Genomic DNA, 19611 nt, shown 5'->3' on the forward strand with positions numbered 1-19611 from the left:
CCGGAAAAAAAAAAAAAAAGAAAACACAAAAGGGTTTTCTGTGCTTGCTTGCAAGACATATTTATCATAACAATATTCTCATACACCTCTAGACAAAACTGATGACAGTCTGAAAGTAAACAGAAATTTGCCAAACTAATTTTAGATTATTTTAATGTAATAATTAATATAACATACCATGCAAAAATAAAAATGCACATGACAGGTGGTGGTGCACCCCTGCAATCCCAGCACTTGGGAGGCAGAGGAAAGAGGATTACAAATTTGAGGCCAACCACATAGTGAGAATCTGTCTCAATAAATGAATCAGAATCAATGTGTACATAAACAGAACAGAGTTTAAAAATTATAAGGAAGATATTATAATAAGAGATATAAACTATAAATTCCTTGGAGGAAACCAAACTTTTAAAGAACACAAACAAGTTGACATAGTAGACATCTTTAAATTCTACATAAAACAATGAATAATAAGTATTCATTGGGCTGGGGATTTAGCTCAGCGGCAAAAGCGCAAGGTCATGAGTTCAGTTCCCGGTACTGGACAAAAACCAAAAAAAAAAAAAAAAAGTATTCATTAACAGGCTACTGGAAATTACAGTGACTGCATTTCCTATAATGCTAATGTTTAAATCATAACCATTTTATTTTAAAATTGCAAAAAATAAAGAAATATTATATAATACATCATAAAACAAACTTGAAACATAATACCTACATAATTTTGTGGGTATTTTGTATAAAATTTATATGTCATTTCAAAATATAGAAAGAAGACACAAATATTACATTTTACTCCACAGCTAACTAGTTTCCTTTCGTGATTAAAAATAATTACAGGGATAATTTCCTAGTAGGTCACAATATCAGTATGACAGTTACCTGTCTGTTTAAATGAACTTGAGAGAGCTGGTCTATCTGCTGAATATTGCTGTAATTTTTTGTTAACATTGGTATATCCTGATTGTCATTTTTCACTTGATAAATTATGTGCTCAAATCTTGCTGAAGATTCCAGTGGTTCAATTCCATAGGTGATATTTTCAAACTGCAGCAATCCCCTGAACATTCAGAGAAACAATAATTATTAAAAAATCTTGCAATGATATCATAAAAACTATAACCTGAAGTATTTTTTAGAGCTTTTTAATTTTAAAAGTAAAACAATGAAAACATAATAACAAACAGACAGCTATTTACAAAGTAGCACAAGAATAGTACAAGCAATACTGAATTACAGTATTGGTGTATAGACAGTGGTTTTCAATCCACTGTCTTTTTCTATTTGCTTTTTGCAATCTACCACAAGCAACACCCACTACATCTGCTTTAATTTTGCTTACATCTTAAAGAAATGTATTGAAGAATACTCTTCTAATTTCTGGATAGCAGTAGCAGTCATTCAAGATATATTAAATAAGGCCATGTCCTGATAGGAACTGAGATATGTATTGAGAATTCCAAAAATAAAGTTCTTGCCCTTACAGAGGTTAAAATAAAGGGAAAGTAGATATGCAGAATGGAAGTCTAAAGATATTGATATATTTGAAAATCACTTTCACAGAATGCCAATTTTTTTAATTGACATGAAAAATCTCTGGAAATTGGACACCAAAATGAAAAGGAAGCTAGGAAGAATCTTTTTTTCTTTTCCTACTCTGGCCCATTCTTCCTCTGGTAGATTTGTGATGTTTCTCAGCATCAGCGTTGAAAATCACCTATCTCCACCACGTACCTGTGAGGAGTCTTCTCCATTATTTTTCTCTAGTGAGTATTAAGCTGAAATAATATTGTGTGTGCCTATTATATTTAAATAACCAATTAGGATCATTTCCCATAATTGAGATATGATAGAGAATCCAATAATAACATTTATAGGGATATTCTATAGTCTTCTTTGTGAGGGGCTGGGGATTTAGCTCAGCAGCAAAAAGCGCCTGCCTGGCAAGCGCAAGGTCGTGAGTTCAGTTCCTGGTACCGGAGAAAAACCAAAAAAAAAGTCTTCTTTGTGAAACTATCCCTTCCTGTCCAGTATACTGGAAAGACCTCCACTGAGAACTTCCAGGATTCATTTCATTTGAATGGAAATTTAGGTACAAGTATTAACATTAACATAAATAAAAGTATGGCCATCAGAAAAGAAATTTTTGGCTTTTCCTGACTTGTGCCTGCTAGCCACTAATGTTTATTTTAAAGTGTGTTCTGCATTCTCCATGTGTGATTGCCCTCTAAGGTGTTATTACCTGAGGCCAGAGCAGACACTGAGTGTGACAACAGAATTTGGAAACTCAGCAGCATATCCTTGGTAATGGCAATGCGTCTAAAAACATAGGATGAACAAGTGTCGATACACAGATTCTTTACGAATAAAAAGTCATTGTTACACACTTCAGAAGACTCAAGAAGTAAAAATATTTTACAATGATAATTGTATACAATTATAAATGCAAAATTTCAGGAAAATATTTTTGACAACTCTTCACATTTTACCACCCGGAGACACATGAATAATCTTTTGCATGTGGGACCCACCTCTATCACATTTCTTTTTTTTGTTGTTTGTTTTTTTTGTTTTTTTTTGGTTTTTCTCCGGTACTGGGAACCGAACTCACGACCTTGCACTTGCCAGGCAGGTGCTTTGCTGCTGAGCTAAATCCCCAGTCCCTCTCTATCACATTTCTATGTACAACAATCAACCACATTAGAGGTCAGAGTTATACAGAATAAAGCATTTTTCAACATGAGGATGGTAAGTAGCTCAGTGGCAGAGAGCTTGTCTGGCAGTTCATGGTACTAGGCTCAATTCCTAGCACTAAAAAAAAAAAACCAAAAAACTAAGAAGACAATAATAGTAGAGTTTGAGTTGAATGGTGATGTAACAGATGATTTTTTTCCTTCTCTTCCCAAATTGTATACTGTGGTTATATGCTTTTAAATGAAAATGATATATAATAAGCAAGTTAACAAACACTGAGTATCATCTCTATATGCAATACTGTAGATGTACAATTAAACAGAACATGTTTAATGATAGATTCTAGAGACTCAGATCTCAAGTGAGACAAATGAAAAAATCACTCTAAAGGCCAAGGTAATATTCTACTTAAAGGGAACTTTATTAATACTATGAGCACACTGAATCTATAAATAAAGATTAGTAAAAGTGTCAGCCTGGAACAAAATAACCTAATGGTAATGATGTTTCCATCTTAACAAAGAAACATAATAATACATTTATAATAATAAATGTTTAAGATATCTGACTCTTACCATAAAATATGAAGACTCAGAATACAAAGATCCAGTTTCATTATATGCATAAGCCAAAAAATTGGGGGATAAGAATAAGCTAGAAATAAATCAATAAATAAAAGGTAAATCCTGAGTTTAATATGAATATAAACATTAAAACAAGAAAAGTAAATATTGACTGTCTAGAGTTAATGTGATAAATGATTTAACTAGGTAATTGTACCATGGTATTGTGGCTGCAATTGATACAGCTATGGAATCAGGGAGCTTTCTTAGCAGTGGAACAGACTCTGACTCCTTTGTGTCACATATTTATATTTTTTCCCATTTATGTCTTTAGTATTGTATCTACTGCATGACAATGACTTCTTTGGGTGTTAGGATACAGTAGTGAACAAAAACAGAATCTCTGACTTTATGACCATTAGAGCTACAACACCGCTAGCACATCGGTTGAGAACAAACAAGGCCTGTGGGGTTGTCTGGACAGTCAGGAAAATGTACATAGTACGGTATGGAAAGGCCCACAGAGTAGATGACTAAAGATGCGATGAAGAAGCCGAAGGGATTCTCACCCAGAAAAGTTATTCTAGACAGTTTTAGGTAGAATACACATGAAGAAGAGCTATAGGAACCACTAGATGAAGAAGAGACTTGGGAAAAGAGGTGTAGGAACCACTAGATGAAGAAGAGACTTGGGAAAAGAGGTGTAGGAACCACTAGATGAAGAACAGACTTGGGAAAAGAGGTGGCCTCCCGGAGATGGGACACCATGAGAGCTTGAGCAGATGAAGACAGCAGCACAGCAATATTGTAAGAGCATCAGACTCAGTGCTGTGTAGAGAGGAATCTACGAGGCAAAGGCACAGGGGCAAGTAGCTCTGTTAGAAAACTATTACTGTCAGCTTAGCTAGACATGGTGGAACACTGCTACAGCAGTGTGGCATAGGCCCGATTCGGAGATATCTCAAAACAGAACACACAAGATTTAATAATACATTGGATCTGGGGGAAAACAATGGAAAAATATGTCAGAGATGATTCTAGGGTGTCTTTTATTTCTTTCTCCATTTTTTTTTCTTTTTCTACTGAGAAAGTGGAAGAATAGAATTTACTGAGATAATTATGGGAAATACAAATTTGAGAAGAGGATCAGAAATTATTTTTCAAAACTTCACCTGTGTGAGTCCTAGAACACATTTGGTCATGAAATAAGTAAAATGAATAAATATGGCATTCATTGGAGGGGGTTAAATGGAGATATAAATTTAGGAGCCACCCACACAGGGATGGTATGTAAAGTCACAAGACTAAATGAAGTAACTAGGTGTTTGAATATATTTTTTAAAAAATTCAAAAGACTACCATGATGCTTTCTACAAATAGATGAAGATGAATCTGTAAAGTAGAGAAACACAAGAAGTAATAATAATGGTAGAAAGCAAATCAAGACATGGTGTCTGTAATATTCTGGAGGTTAAGTGAAGCAAGTTATTTTAGGAGAAAGACGCTGAGTAGCTACACCAAATGCTGCATGCTGCCAGTTAGTGGAGAAAAATAAAACAATGAAAAACAAGCATGACATTAAAAAACATGAAGAACACTGATAATCTTGCCCAAAAATATTTTTTAGAGAAGTTAGAAGCCAGAGAGGCCAACATAAGCTTAGTCGACCTGAATTAAGTACAGGCTGTCATAAATTAAGAATAATGTTCCCCAGCCTTGGCCAACTACACAGATGTAGTCAGACAAAGAAGAGGTGTTACAGATGTTTTTGAAAAGCTGCAGGCACAAAAGATGCTTTTTGACTTTTGAAATGGGAATTGTTGAGAAAATGTACTTTCCCTTTCACAATAGCTATCGTACCTTCCAGTTTAATTTACTCTTTCAGGTTCTTACACTATGGAGACAATAGATATTGTGAAAGGGGAAGAAACTGCTTAATAAGAAAGAATAACTGGGATGAGGGAAAGGAGAAAAGAAACAAAAAAAAGAAGGTAAATATATATATATATACACACATACACAAGATAGCTAAGATAGTTGTAGTACTAATTTCTACTGGTTTATTGAAAGGAACAGTTAATGTTTAATTGTTTGATCAATCTTGCATACCTGTATCTGGCAATCTGAGCAACTACTATGGAGACAACAATAAGTAATACAACAACCATTGTTGATTTCCTAACATCTTGTTTTAAAATTGTGTATCATTTTTGTAGTTTTTGTATTATTTTGTTTTTGTCCGTATTTTTGTTATTCTGTTTTTGTTCTTTTCTCTTTAAAATAATAAAAACAAATGGTAGGGGAAAAAAAAGAAAACACAGACCAGGATATAGAAAGCAGTTTGATTTCTGCTTAGAGTTGTGGATGAACACAGACATGAACTGAAATGACATGGAGCCTTTACATGGGAAAGAAAATGTTCTCAGATGTCCTAAAACTGGCACAGAGCAGCTGGCTGCAGCAGTGCAAGCTACTGAAATCCCTGAATTATACACTTGGAGAATTAAGTATATTCAATAAGTTCCTTAAAAATAAACACATGTCTAATGAACACATAAAAAACATGCCAGTATTTGAATTTACTACAAATAACAACTTAATGAGTAACTTCATGTGTTTTTACATCAGATATATTTAATAAATAACTTAGTGTTCTTGAGTTCATTGACTTATACTTAATTGAATATTTCCAGTTATGCTGCCTATCTCCTTTTGGAAGGGCAAGGTCTCGCTATGTAGCTCAAGTTGGCCTTAAACTCACTCTGTAGCCCAGGCTGGCCTCAAACTTGCAGCAATGCTCCTGCCTCAGCCTCCTGAGTGCTGGGATTACAGGTGTCCACCACCAGGCCCAGGTTTATGTCAATTATTTCTTAGTCAGAACACAAGAGCTTCATAGATCTAATGTTTAAGATCTAATGAATCAAAAACTGGAAAGTGTATTCATAAGGCAAGTCTACATTCTACTACATTCCTGAGTTTAAATTCTGTATAAATTTTTTAAAAGAGTGACATTTAAGCATAAATTTTTCCCTTTTTGTGAAATGGAAAGTCATATCTTACTGTTTTCTGAGATGCAAGGTACATCTTTTTCCATCAATTGCAATGGTATAAATCATCTAAAATAAAGTGCGTAAAGGTGATTTAGTAAATCAGAAGTATATAAAGTAATACAGTATTTTTCATCCAACTGAATAAAAACGAATCATTTAATACATTGAAAATGCACATAGTCTCTGAAATTTAGTATATTAACTAGTAAGAATTTACAATTGATTCTGGAATAGTGATTAATGTGTAAGGATAATTTGTTTAAAAAAGAAATTTATTCTGAAAAAATATAATTTTAACATTAATAATATATTGATCACTTCTATCTAGAAAAGCAGTTATCTTTTTCAGTCAAGATAAATGAAAAAGAACTTCAAGCTTACATTACACACCAAGTATAGTGAATCAATAAATAATTTACAAATACTTGTACATAAGTACATATGTGTACAATTAGATACATTTATCAAAGTATAAATCTATACGAAAAAATAACTTGACAGATTGTTCAGGCAAAAAGGCAGGGAGGAATGCCACAGCTCCAGGGAAAAGAATCCTAAAACATCAGAGAGTGAAAACTAATAACAATGGCATCATCCTGGGCAACAGCATCCAGAAATAGGAGAAAGTCTGTGGAATCTGATAGGGGAATAACTGGACTTGTCCACAAATACAGCCAGACACCTATTCTAGCAACTCTTCCATATTTTTGGCAAGTTAAACCAATTTCAAATGAAATCTTGTAAAATTTGAGTTGGCGAACAGTCTATAAACTTGGTAGCTTGTAACTGGGCACTGCTGCTTTTGACTGGAAACACCCATGAAGCTCAAAGAGCACACAGAATAGCAAAAGCAGGGCTCAACAACACAGATCTGAAGCAAACCCTCTCCCACTCCTCTCTAAAGCTCCATAAGCTATAATAGCTACTCAACCACACTTTTCAGACTGAACACAGAGCAAGGGTAGGGAAAGGTCCAACAGTGTTTCAAGTACAATGTTGTCATTTCATCCAACTGATACCCCTCAAGTTTCCACTGGACTTTCAACAAGATAGATTATATTCTGGAACATAAACTCGAGAAAAATTTTTAAAAACATAAAACATATATGATCTTAGGCAACGAGCAAAATGAATGAAATTATAAACCAATAAAAGAAAAACAACTAAAATTCCAAAACTAACTGCAGATAAGTAATATCTCAGATAAATACCCTTATGGGAAAGTTAAAATATATTTGTAATCAAAAGATATGAACATGAACATGTTTAAAGTAAAAGCTGTATTTAGAGCAATGTTTATAGACAAAGGGAAAGGAGTGGGGGAGGGGAAGGGGAAGTAAGTAGAATAAAGATGTGCTATGTACAGAAACCTAATAACCTCAGCGAATTTAAACACTATATGCCATAAACATAAGCTAAGATTAAAAATACCAACAAGAATGAAAATCAGGATGGGGGAATCAAAGAAGGAAGGAGGGAAGGGTAAGAGGACTAAAAAAAGAAACAAGTTGTTTTGTATATATGTACCCACTCCTCAAAATGCATGTACTGCAAACATATACTAATAAACCAATAAAATGACACAATTTTTTAAAAAATTTGACAAAATGGAATGGACCAATTTCCTGAAAGACACAATTTGCTAAGACTTACATAGGCGAAATATACTATTTGGATGGTGCTATATCTATAAAATTGAATCAATCATTAATATCAGTGCAAAACAGAAGTTATGGAGTTCAAACGGGTTCACTGGCAAATACCACCATTTAAAGAAAAAATTTTTATCAATTCTTTATAAGCTCTTTTGGAGATACAAGCAAAAGGAATATCTCCTAACTCATTCTATGAGGTCAGAGGAAAAATTTCTCAACAAAGTAGTAAGTCATACTCAACAATGTGTAAAATTAATTATACAACACTACCAAATGGGATTTATCTCAAATATGAAAAGGTGGTATAAGGTTTGAAAATCAACTAATAATTTACTACTTCAAAGGCTAAGAAAGAAAAGATCATTTGGTCACACAATAAACATGAAAAAAGTATTTGACACATAGTAACAGTAAATTATAATAATAGTAAACACTTATAATAAAAAACTTTCAGCAAAGTAATGATAAAAGAGAGCTTATTCAACTTGATAAAGATCATCTATTTTTAAAAACCAGAGAATTAATGTCATAATGCTGAAAAAGTAGGCTTAAAGATAATTATCATATATCTGAACAGACACCTTCTCTAATCGTCTTTTTAATACTGTGCTGAAAATCCTAACTGATGCAATAAGAAAATTAAAGGTACACAAATTGGGAAAAAAAGAAATCTAAGCGTCATTTTTCATACATGAAATTATTATAGGAAATCTGAAAAATATGAGTTAAAGAAAGCTCCTGGAATTAATAATTATAACATGGTTTCAGTCCACAAAACAAATGTACAAAAATCAATTATTTTTCTCATCCACTAACAATTAATAAGAATTTAAAATTTAAAAGATCACTTACATTAACATCCCCAAACATAAACATATATATAAATCTAACAGAAAGATTCCTACAATTAAATCTACAAAGTAAATCAAAGAACTTCATAAATGGAGAGAAACTTCACATATGTGGGTACCAACATCTGGCACTGTCAAGATGTTCAGTCTTTGTCAATTTGGTCAATAGACTCAAAACAGTCCCAGTGAATATCCCAGTTAGCTAGTTTATTGACATCAACAAACTGACTCTAACATTTACATGGAGAGGCAAAATAAACAATAATACTGTATTGAGAGAACAAAATAGGAAGACTCACACTACCTGATGTCAAGATTTACAGTGAAGACACAGCAATAAAGAAAATGTGGTACTGTTAGCCTATTCAACAAATAGCACTAGAACAACTAGACTCCTAAATAAAAATAAAAACTAGGCCCAAAACTTAATACCTAACAAAAATAACTTGAAATAGACCCCAACCAAAATGTAAAATATAAAACTACTTTTAAAAAACAGGAGAAATTTTAGGTGATCTTGGTTATGGTGATGACTTTTTGGTAAACACTTAAGCCATAATCAACATATAATCCATTAAAAAATTGGCAAATTGGACTTCATTAAAATTAAAGACAGCTGCACTGCAAAAAGACAATTGTCAAAAGAATGAGACACAGCATAGATTTAACAAAATAACTGGAAAGTTATAGCATATATATACATGTATGCTCTATGCTCATTTCCAGAGTTTTCAGGGGACTGAGATTAAAAGAAGTGGACTAAGTAATCTTGCAGAAGAAATTTCAAGGCACTCTAAGACTGGCATGGCTACTGTTGGGAACTTTTGCCCAGATCTATGTTGAGAATCAAGAACAAGTGGCCCAGCAGAATAATTTAAAAGATGATGAGATAAGATAGAAAAGAAGCTCTGATAAAGTTATGGCCTGCAATGAGAACTTGGTTCCTGAAAAGGAGCAGGACAACAGAAAAGATGGCCTGAAAACACCACAAGAACCAGCAGGACTCCTCATTTTGCAGCTTCAAAATTGCAAAAGTGAAAGCCTTTGCTCTGAGAACAGAGCTCCAGGGCACCATGATCCAGAATGGCAAAGACCTAGAGAATTTGTACCTCGGAATTGAGTTCACAATGCTGAGAAATCCAGGCACTCAACTCCTACAGCCAAGAGAGAAAGGAGAGTGGCTGCTGCTCCAGCTGGCATCAGACTCTGGTGTCATCCACGTGGTGCTGGTTTCTATCCCCATATTTGTGCCTTTTGGAATGGGAACATTTATGTTATGTCACTGTATTTTTGAAAGTGTTTTCTTTTCATTTGTGCAGGGGCTCACAGCTAAGAGTTTGCCTTAAATCTTAGAGGAGACTTTGGGCTTGGACTTTTCCACAAAGCTGAAACTATTAGGTCTTTGGCAACTCTTAGAGATGGACTAAATGCCTTTTGTGGAAAGGGATGTGCATGAGTCTTCTGGGGGTTAGGGGTGGAATGTATCCAGACACCTGCCCAAAGCTTCATAGGTGGGGCTCTTTGGAGGTGAATGGATCTAGAGTATGTGAATGTGGATTAAGGGTGTGATACTGGGATTAAGGGTGTATGATACTGCATTAGTCCACTAAATGGTTTATCATAGTTCTGGGTGTGGGTAATGGGAAGGCCCAACCTGGTGTTGGTGGTACCACTCCAAAAGCTTGTAGCCTGTGTGGGAAAGGGAGGCTCACTGCTTGCTGCTTGGTACCTCTTCCCTGTTTTCCCATGAACTACTTCTCCTCTGTGATGCCCCTCAGCCATGCCACCCTGCCTTGGAGCCAGGCAACCACGAACTGAAACCTCTACAAACTGTGAGTTACAATAAACCTACCCTCCTTTAACTTGTAGGAGTCGAGTATTGTGTCTCAGTGACAAGAAAAGTTTCTAAGGCACCCCTGGTATATATTAATAATGGAAAGATAGCATGAAAATCTCTAAAAACAGTGAAAATTAAATGACAACTTTTCCCCTTCCTTCTTTCCTCCCTCCCTCTCCCTATTCCCTCTCTCCTTCTCTCACTCTTTCATTCAGTGCTACTGGAAATCGAACCCAGGTCTTTCCCCCTGAGCTATACCCCAAGCCTTTTTAAAATTTTGAGATGGTCTCACTAAGTCACTAAGTTGCCTAGGCTGTAGTTGAACTTTGAATCCTCCAGAGTTCTGCAGTTATAGGCACACACCACCACATTTGGCATAAATAACACTTTTCTAAATAATACACACATTAAAGAAGACTAAAGGAAAATATTAACATGTTTTCAACTGAATAAAAATGAATTCAAAAGTAGTGCTAACAGAAATATGAGAAAACAATACAACAGAAAAGAGTCTCAAACCAATAATCTATATTCCCTTGTCAAGAATTTAGACAGAGCAGAATACAATAAGCATAGAGTGAAAAGAAATTAGAAAATAAAGAAATGGAATCAATAAAATTGAAGCAGAAAAGAATAAACAAAATCAGAAAAATAAAATGCTGTTGACAACATACATACAAGGCAAACTCTATCAAATCTAATCATAAAAATAGAAAATATACTAATTACAAGTATCAGGAATGAAACAAATGATATTAGTATATACATATATCATAGACACTATAACATAAACAGATAACACTAGTAAAAATTCTACACAAGTAGCTAGCAATTAAATGAAATAAATAAAATTCTACAAAAAGCACAGGCTACCAGAACTCCCTCAATGTAGCAGATAATTATGTGTCTATAACTATTATGGGAATTGAATTTGTAATTAAAAACAAACATCCTAAGATTCTCAGGTTAAATAGTTTCACTGAGATATTGCACGAAACATTTAGGAATTAACATAATTCTATAAAAAAAGCAGAATACACTTTCCAATCATTATATGAAGATAGTATTACCCAATATCAAAACCAAAGACTGTAACAAAAAAAATACAGACTAATGTGCTCAAGGATATATACACAAAATATTAGTAAATTGGACTCACATTATATACAAGTAATATAGCAACATGACTGCAGTTTATTTCTGGAATGCATATCTAGTTCAATATTTGAAAATCAATGAATAAATCAAGATAATACTAATAGATCCATAAGAAACATCACATCACCTTATCCATTGGTATAGAAAAAAAATTGAACAAAATTTAAAACTATTCATGATAATAATTTACAGAAAAATATGAATGCAAAACAACTTCTTCAACTTAAAAACCATAGTTGTTATTATACTTAATTATATTCAGTGAAAGACTGGACGCTTTCCCCGTAAAATAGGGAATAAAGCAAGACTCCTAGTCTCATTATTGTCCAGTCAGTGCAATAATTTAAGAAAAAGAAATAGAAGGCCAATGTATTTCCAATCTCTAGACTGAAAGATAAGAAATAAAAACTATCCCTATTTGCTGATAACATAATTGTCTAAGTGTAAAATTCAAAGAATTCTGCTTAGATATATTTTTACAATAGGATTTTAACCACAAAAAAATCACCTAAATAAGTTCAGGAATAGATGAGTAATTACAAAAGTACAGGATACAGATACAAAAGTGAACTGTATTTCTGCATAAATATTGACATCTGGAAATAAATTTAAAATAATTCCCTTAATAATGGCTTTCCAATTAAAGTGCACAGGTATAAATGCAATAAAACATGCACAGGGCTTGTACATAAATGCTGGACAACACTGATGAAAGAAATCCAAGGTGACCTAAAGAAAAGCAAATGCAGACCAAGATGATAGACTAGTGCTGTCCACCACTCATCCCACCTACAAAAAAAGTCACCAGAGAATGAATAAACCAGCTTGAGCAGGGTAACTAAAGCAGAGTGCTGCAGGGGTGGGAAACCCAGTGGGACCACGTTCCCAGGTGGGCAGACCACCAGGTCAGCCCAGGCATTGTGGACATGGCCTACTTCTTGGTGTAATCTCTGTGTAGTTGAGCTGCAGGAAAATAGAGAAAGGCAGATAGAGGGCAGCTTGATAGAGGGTAGCTTCCTGTGCACTACAACACCCAGAGGGTAGGAAGCCAATTTGTGGTCAAAATTGATGGTGTTTGCAGAGAAGAGAAGCAAACACTTGACTCTATCTCCCTGACCCTATACCCACTTATGAATAGCTTGGAACCAGTAGTGACTTCTTCCTGTGAGAAAGAGGAAAGTAAGGACACCCCAGCAGCACCAATCCCAACCTCAAACATCCGCTGTCTTTGCTCCTGGGAAGTCCTCCAATCCTCACAGGTCCTGTACCCAGCTTCAGAAGCTACCTGGAATGCACATGGCCTCACTCTTTCAGAGCTGCTGACCTGCACCACCCTGAAAATAGAGCTATTATGGAAGTACAACATACTCCTGTGTCCAGTAACCACTGTGCCCTTTTATCCCTGAGTCTCGCTGAATCACACACAGCTTAGTGCTGCGGTGGCTTCCTACCCTGTATCACCTGCCTTTCTCTATTTCCCTGCAGCTCAACTGCACAGAGGTTATACCAAGAAGGCGGCCATGTCCACAATGCCAGGGCTGACCCGGTGGTCTGCCCACCTGGGAACGTGGGCCCAGTGGAGCAGCCACAAGGCAGGCAATTGAGTCCCCATGGTACCTTATCACTGGAGGCCAGTAGAGGAAGTCCTACAGAGAAGCCCCACCAGAATAGGCACTGACATGGTACAGAAGCTCCCATGCAGCAGAGCAGCTGCACCCCACAGCACCTGAGCCACCCCAGGCCACACCCTCTCCCCAACAGAGTCATCACGACCCAACACCTGAGCCTGCTGATCACACTGCTGCCTCCTCCTGAGGAAGACAACTGGCCCAGTAGAGTAATGGAATTCCCAAAATGCCTAAATTGACCTGGCATCCTGCCTTCAAGGAAACTGAGCTTCAGCTGACTGCCCCTCCATATTGACTGACTTCAAGGCCTCCACTGTCTAAGTCCAGACCAGCTCTTCAGAGACTGAGGCTGAGACAACCCACATCCCTGGGAAATGGACCCTAGGCCACAGCCATGACCCACTTTCCACTGTCTTAGCTGCCATTGAGCCTCACAGAACCTAGTTCTCTTGTCTTCTACCACTTTGGGGTTCTGGACCAACATCATGGGGTACCCCCTTCCTGGTACCTGAGTTATGACAGTGCTCTACTGCTTCCAGAAACTCTTAGCTGGACTCCTTAAAAGAAAGACAACAGGACTCGAATAAGTAAAATTGAGCAGAGAGTGTGGCACGGTGACAGAACACTTGCCTGGCATGGGCAAGGCCCTGAGTTCAGTCCCCAGCATTTTAAAATGCATGTGTGTATGTATGAATGAATGAATAAATGAATGAGAAATTTAAAACTACTTCAAATAAAATCAGAGATAAAATGAGAACCACTATAACTGTTTCCACAGAAATATAGAAGATCATTATAGATTATCATGAACAAACATACAACAAACTTGATAACCTAGAAGAAATGGACAAATTCCTAGATATATGCATCTTACAAAGATTGAATCTTGAGGGAATGAACTTGAATGAAACAATAACAAGTAACAAGAATGACTGAGCAATGAGATGTGTCCTGTCAGAAAGAAGCCAGGACCAGACAACTTCACAGCTCCATTCTCACTAGTATAAGCACAATTCTTTTTAAATTATCCCAAAAAACTGAAGACAGACAGTTGTTGCAAACACATTCTAAAAACCAGCATTATCCTACTCTCCATGTCAGATGCAACATAGAATGAAAACTGCAGGCCAAAGCCTGATGGACATAGATGTTAAAATCCTCACAAAATACCAGGAAACCACACGCAAGAGTATATTAAAAAGATGATTTGACATTATCAAAAAGGACCCATCTTAGGAATGTAAAAATGGTTCAACATAGCCAATCAATAAATGTGATAAATCATGCCAACAGAATGAAGGATATAAAATGTGTCATCTCAACACATGTAGAAAGGACATTTGACAAAACTCAACATCCTTTCATGATAAAAATACAAAATAATTTAGGTATGGAAGGAGCATCTCTCAAAATAATAAAAATGTGATGGTCCATGCCTATAATCCAAGCACTCTGCGAGCGGAGAAGGAAGGGTTGCAAATTCAAGCCCTGCCTGAGTGACTTAATGACTTCATGAGACTTTGTCTCAAAATTAAAAATAACAAAGACTGAGTATGTCTTTCAGTGCGAAGGCCCTGGGTTTAATCCCTAGTGTTGCAAAAATAAATACCCTGTGTAATAAAATAACAGCTAACATACTGAATGTGGAAAAGCTGCAAACTGCAAGATCTGGAAAGGTAAAACATACCTCAGGTTTTTTTGTTTGTTCAGTATGATACTGGAAATTCTCATCAAAGCAATCAGGCAAGAAAAAAGTAAAGATCATCCATATTCCAAAAGAGAAAGATAAATTGTCACTGTTTGCAGACGATATGATCTTATATAGAGACCACAATAATTATTCTGCCAAAAAATGGTTAGGATACCTGAATTCAAAAGAACTGCAGAATATAAAATCAACATACAAATATCAGTAGCATTGCTATACACTAGTAGCGAGTTATGTGAAATAGAATTCAAAAATATCAATCCCACTTACAAGAGCTACTAAAAATTAAAATACCTATGCAAAACTTTAAACAAAGAAATGAAGAAAGACAAAACTTAGATGCCATAATTTGATATTTGTACTTTTTTAAACCAACTATACCTCAATAAATCTTTAAAAATATAAAAAGTACATCTTACTATAGTAAAAATGCTGCAAGAATTTCATATAAAAGTACCAAAAATACAGAAAGTACAAAATCTCTCACCTCATCTCTTGGTAAACCCTTTCATGTCCCACATAATTGCTGTGGGCTTCTTGTTTACCGAGTGTCATGCAAGTAAGCATTTTCCCAACTTCATTTTAATGTAATATTTCTGTATTTTAATTTTTATCTTCATAACCAGGCAATACGCCATTTATACGCCATTTTTTAATTTTCTTTTTTCTTCCTCTAGCCATTACTTCTGCTAATTCTGATGCTGGTAGGTCTAACTTTGCATTTCTAATTTTTACTCAAGATTTTTCATTATTTATTTAGTGGTTAACAAATCTTTATAATTTGGATGCTTGACCATCATCCTTCACATTCCACATTGACTATTTTTCTACAGGTTGATTGCTGAAAAGTGTTCATTATTTCTTCACAATTATGGAAAAGCAAGTATTCAAAAAGAGGTGGAGAGAGAAGAAGAAGCGGTAAGGCAGCGACGAAGATGTGGGAACTGGAGGGTCAAAGCACACTAAGAAACAACAAAGGCCAGTCAAACACCGTGCTTTGTAAGTAACTACAGATTAAGATTCAGGTTAGTAGAAGGGTAAATAAAGAGAACCTTTACATTTCAGGAATAAAATAACTACTCTTGATCGCGTACCTTTTTCTCTGAGACTTCGCTCTCATTTGACCTTATCTTGTGTGGCACTGTGACGTGCAGGAATATTCCTTCAAAACCTGCAGCAACAACACCTGAACAATAGAGGGTGTTTGTTTCTTTGGCTGTTTTGTTTTATCAACAACAGCTTCAGCCTAGCAAGTGTCCTTAACTCAAGTACATAGTAGCGTTCCATGTTTTTACTGAACTTATTTATGTGCCCACCTCCAGGGTGTAAACTTTAAACACATTTTCAATGGAAAACGGCTCAGATACACAAACACTGCGGTCTGTAGCATCCCCCAACTCTCTTCAGAATCACGTGGGAGTTGTAAATTCAGGACTCTGGGGAGCACACTGTGGACAGCACACTGTGGGCAGCAAACATGCGCCCTGCTCCCGCCAGGCGTGTCTGGGAGGCTGCGGGGTCTGCAGATCCCCGCCTCCAGCCTCTTTGGCTGGGGCGGGGGATACTAGAAGGAGTGGCGGGCCTCACCCCGGGAAGTTGACCTCAGCTAGAGTCCAGCCCTGCTCTGCGGCCAAGAGAGACTGGAGGGCGGCCACGGACTCACCGAGGAGGGCGTGCGGCCCGGCGAGCGCGGCGAGGACAGCCAGGAGCGGCAGCATGCCGCTGGGGCCGGCGGCGGAGCGGAAGGCCGTTGTCCGCGGCTCGCGCAGCTCTCGGCTCACCTGGTCACCGGACGTGGGGCCAGCGTGCTCTGCCCAGGGCCGGGGCCAGCGTGCAGGAGAAGAAACGCAGGCAGGCACAGGCTTCTGTGCACGGCTGGTTTGCTGTGGGCCGATGTAAGATGTCTACACCCTTCAGCAGGGGTAAAGAGGCAGAGAAGCATAATTCCCCTTAATCATTTCATTTCTCCACATTACAGTTTTATGTCAGGTTTTATGACAGCAAAATGGAAACGTCAGCCAGGTTTGCTAATCATTTCTGATACAATGCTGCTGACTTTATTACAACCTTATCTTGGCAAATAAGGAACAAGTAATAACAAAACCGGCTCTTGATCTTAACAGGTAATCCCAGAGCATCTCTCTGCAACTGTGTACATTTGTTACAATACTAGAATAAATTGGTAGAGGAAAGGTTAAGGGAAGCTTTAAAACGCAGTCTAGGCGAGTTTTGTTAAGTTAAGGGACGCTTCCAAATGGGAAGGGTTGGCCAGGCCATGCGGGGCTGGAGAATTGATGGGTGAGGAAGAAGTACGCACACCTGACTGCGACTTCCTGACAAACGTCCCCCTGCACAGCAGGAGTCCAAAACCAACTCATCCCATGCCTTCTCTCACCAGAACCTCTGCCGGGCCGGCACAGCTCTTGAAACTTCGGAGGGGGCACGGTGGAGGATGAAGAAACACGGGAGCTAAGCTGCACAAAGCTGAGGGTCAGGTGGAGCCGCCTCTCCTGGTGGGTAAGAGCTGTGCAAGGACCGTGGCACGTTTATTTACACACTCAGAACATTATTGTCGGTTGAAACCCCTCGGCCTAGCCACTGCTTTGCTTGGCTCGCTGTGGTGTTCTCAGGGCTGGCTTTGTTTTAGCCCCGCACATGTGTTCCATCTCTAACTTCTGCCGCTCCCCACATCTCTTTTATCCCAGGACACACTGCTGGGATGTGCTGCCTTAACAGTTGCTAAAAGAAGCCCTGCTCAGGGCTAAAATTTGAACCAGCTAGGTATTTGTTCGCCTAGACAGCTGATAACTAAGAAACTATGAAAATAAAGTAGGACACCGGTCACCATGTTCCAATACAAATCGGAACCACAATTTGACAAAATTGGAACTACAAAATACTGACAAGGAGGATGAGGACAGTGCAGCATATTCAACCCAATTTGTATTTTGTACACAGTTGTATTTTGATGTAATTCTTGCAACACACAATTCATACATTTAGAGTGTACAGTTGAATGATTTTTAACCGTTCACAGATATGTGTAACCACCAGTACAGTTCATTTTAGACAAGTTCCTTAGCTTGAAAGTATCCCTACATGCTGTATCCATCACCCCTTCTCTATTTCTTCATCAATAAGCACTTTCAGGCCTAAATAACTAGTAAACTAATTGTTATCTTTAGAGATGTCCCTGCTCTGATCATTTCATATAAATGAATAAAATGCTGCATGGTCTTTTTGATTGCCCTCTTCACTTGGTGTAATGGCTTCTGAGTTCATTCCTGTTACCATTTTCAGTGCTTCATTCCTTTTCCCGCTGCATAATATTTCATTGCACAGGTGCTCATATTTGTTTAGTACTTAGTCAGTTGACAGACATTGATAAACAGAACTCTGAACCGCTGCAATAAGGTTCTTCCTCATTTGTCCCAGGAGCATTTCTTTTATTTATTTATTTATTTTTTTGATAGAGACACTGAGGTTGCAGTCAGTCTCAAGGTTTGGCTGAGGGCTCTAAAATCCACATGTAGTGCTGTGTGCCATGAAAGGTATATCCATCTCCACAAGATGAAGATGAGAAAGAAAACCTTACCCAGAAGCACTCTGCTTTAGTAAAGACAGAGCAACAAGTTTGGAGTCATTAAAACACAAAGAAGTATTTCAGATCTCAATTTACAGGGGCCCAAGGAAGAGCCACTTGGAGACAGAACAGATGCTTAGCACCAGGCACTCAGTCTGAGCAATTGCTTTAAGCTAGAAAGGATGCCAGTGATGGTCTGGGGTCTCAGGGGCTGTCTTTACCATGATCCTTCTCAATAGCACAAAGGCAAGAAAGGACTCAGCAGGATGATCTTCACCTGTTTGAGAGGTGTGGGCTGTGAGGTCCTTCCTTTATGACTTCAACAGTGGACAAAGGAAGGCTGTCACCTTGAGATGTCACAACTTGTAGGTAAAAATGAAAGCAAAGCTGTTTAATTCCTACTAAAGGATAATGGTGGGTGGAAGAATCCATGGACAGAAGCTTGCACATTTTTATCAGATTTATTTGATTTATGATATTGAAATCTTTATGCCATAACAAAACAAGATAAAAGCAGGATGGTTGTTGTTGTTGTTGTGGGATCAGGCACGGTAAAGATGAGTTTCTTGACAATATCCTTTCTCTTTGCTATGGCTTTTTCATATTGTTGTATGCATACTGTTGTAAAAGAAAGAAGAACAGAAATTCTGAATTTTCATTAGTAACAGTTATCTAATGTAACTACACACCTAGTAAACTAGTATAATAAGACATTGGTTCTACTACAAAAATCTATACCTCTTATGCAAAAAGTTCATAATCCTAAATATCTTTTTTATGAATAATTTGTGTTACCCACATTAAAAGGAAATATTATAAACTGATATGTATACATATACTTTCATTTATATAGCCTCTAAACACTGCACAGTGGAAAGAAAAAA

At 37.0% G+C, this 19611-nt stretch overlaps 1 protein-coding gene and 1 long non-coding RNA gene across 12 annotated transcripts in view; one reads left to right on the plus strand and one right to left on the minus strand.

The window, feature by feature from the left end:
- Adam18 (ADAM metallopeptidase domain 18) overlaps positions 1 to 16894 on the minus strand; it is a 94801-nt gene extending 77907 nt beyond the window's left edge. For 3 of the 10 annotated variants that reach the window (XM_013507735.1, XM_013507734.1, XM_013507736.1), the window contains exons 1-6: positions 16808 to 16888; positions 16239 to 16330; positions 6318 to 6373; positions 3270 to 3348; positions 2243 to 2319; positions 883 to 1060 (exon numbers count right to left, since the gene is read on the minus strand). In XM_013507735.1, coding sequence (XP_013363189.1) covers positions 883 to 1060; positions 2243 to 2319; positions 3270 to 3348; positions 6318 to 6373; positions 16239 to 16330; positions 16808 to 16862 — 537 coding nt within the window. In that variant the 5' untranslated portion in view covers positions 16863 to 16888. Of the gene's footprint in view, positions 1 to 882; positions 1061 to 2242; positions 2320 to 3269; positions 3349 to 3474; positions 3588 to 6317; positions 6374 to 15123; positions 15236 to 16238; positions 16331 to 16807 lie in introns of those variants that run through there. The other 7 variants (XM_013507738.1, XM_005410540.2, XM_013507740.1 and 4 more) reach the window with 7 other exon arrangements.
- Positions 16895 to 16949: 55 nt separating this feature from the next.
- LOC102018644 lies at positions 16950 to 18381 on the plus strand. Of its 2 annotated transcripts, none has more exons than XR_001232064.1 (2): positions 16950 to 17039; positions 17543 to 18381. It is a non-coding gene; the product is annotated as an uncharacterized LOC102018644 (long non-coding RNA). The 2 variants fall into 2 exon arrangements; XR_001232063.1 differs by having other exon boundaries at positions 16987 to 17066.
- Positions 18382 to 19611: the final 1230 nt, after the last annotated feature.

This window comes from Chinchilla lanigera, unplaced genomic scaffold (genome assembly GCF_000276665.1).
Source record: "Chinchilla lanigera isolate Chin_1 unplaced genomic scaffold, ChiLan1.0 scaffold00135, whole genome shotgun sequence".
Classification (NCBI taxonomy): Eukaryota; Metazoa; Chordata; class Mammalia; order Rodentia; family Chinchillidae; genus Chinchilla; species Chinchilla lanigera.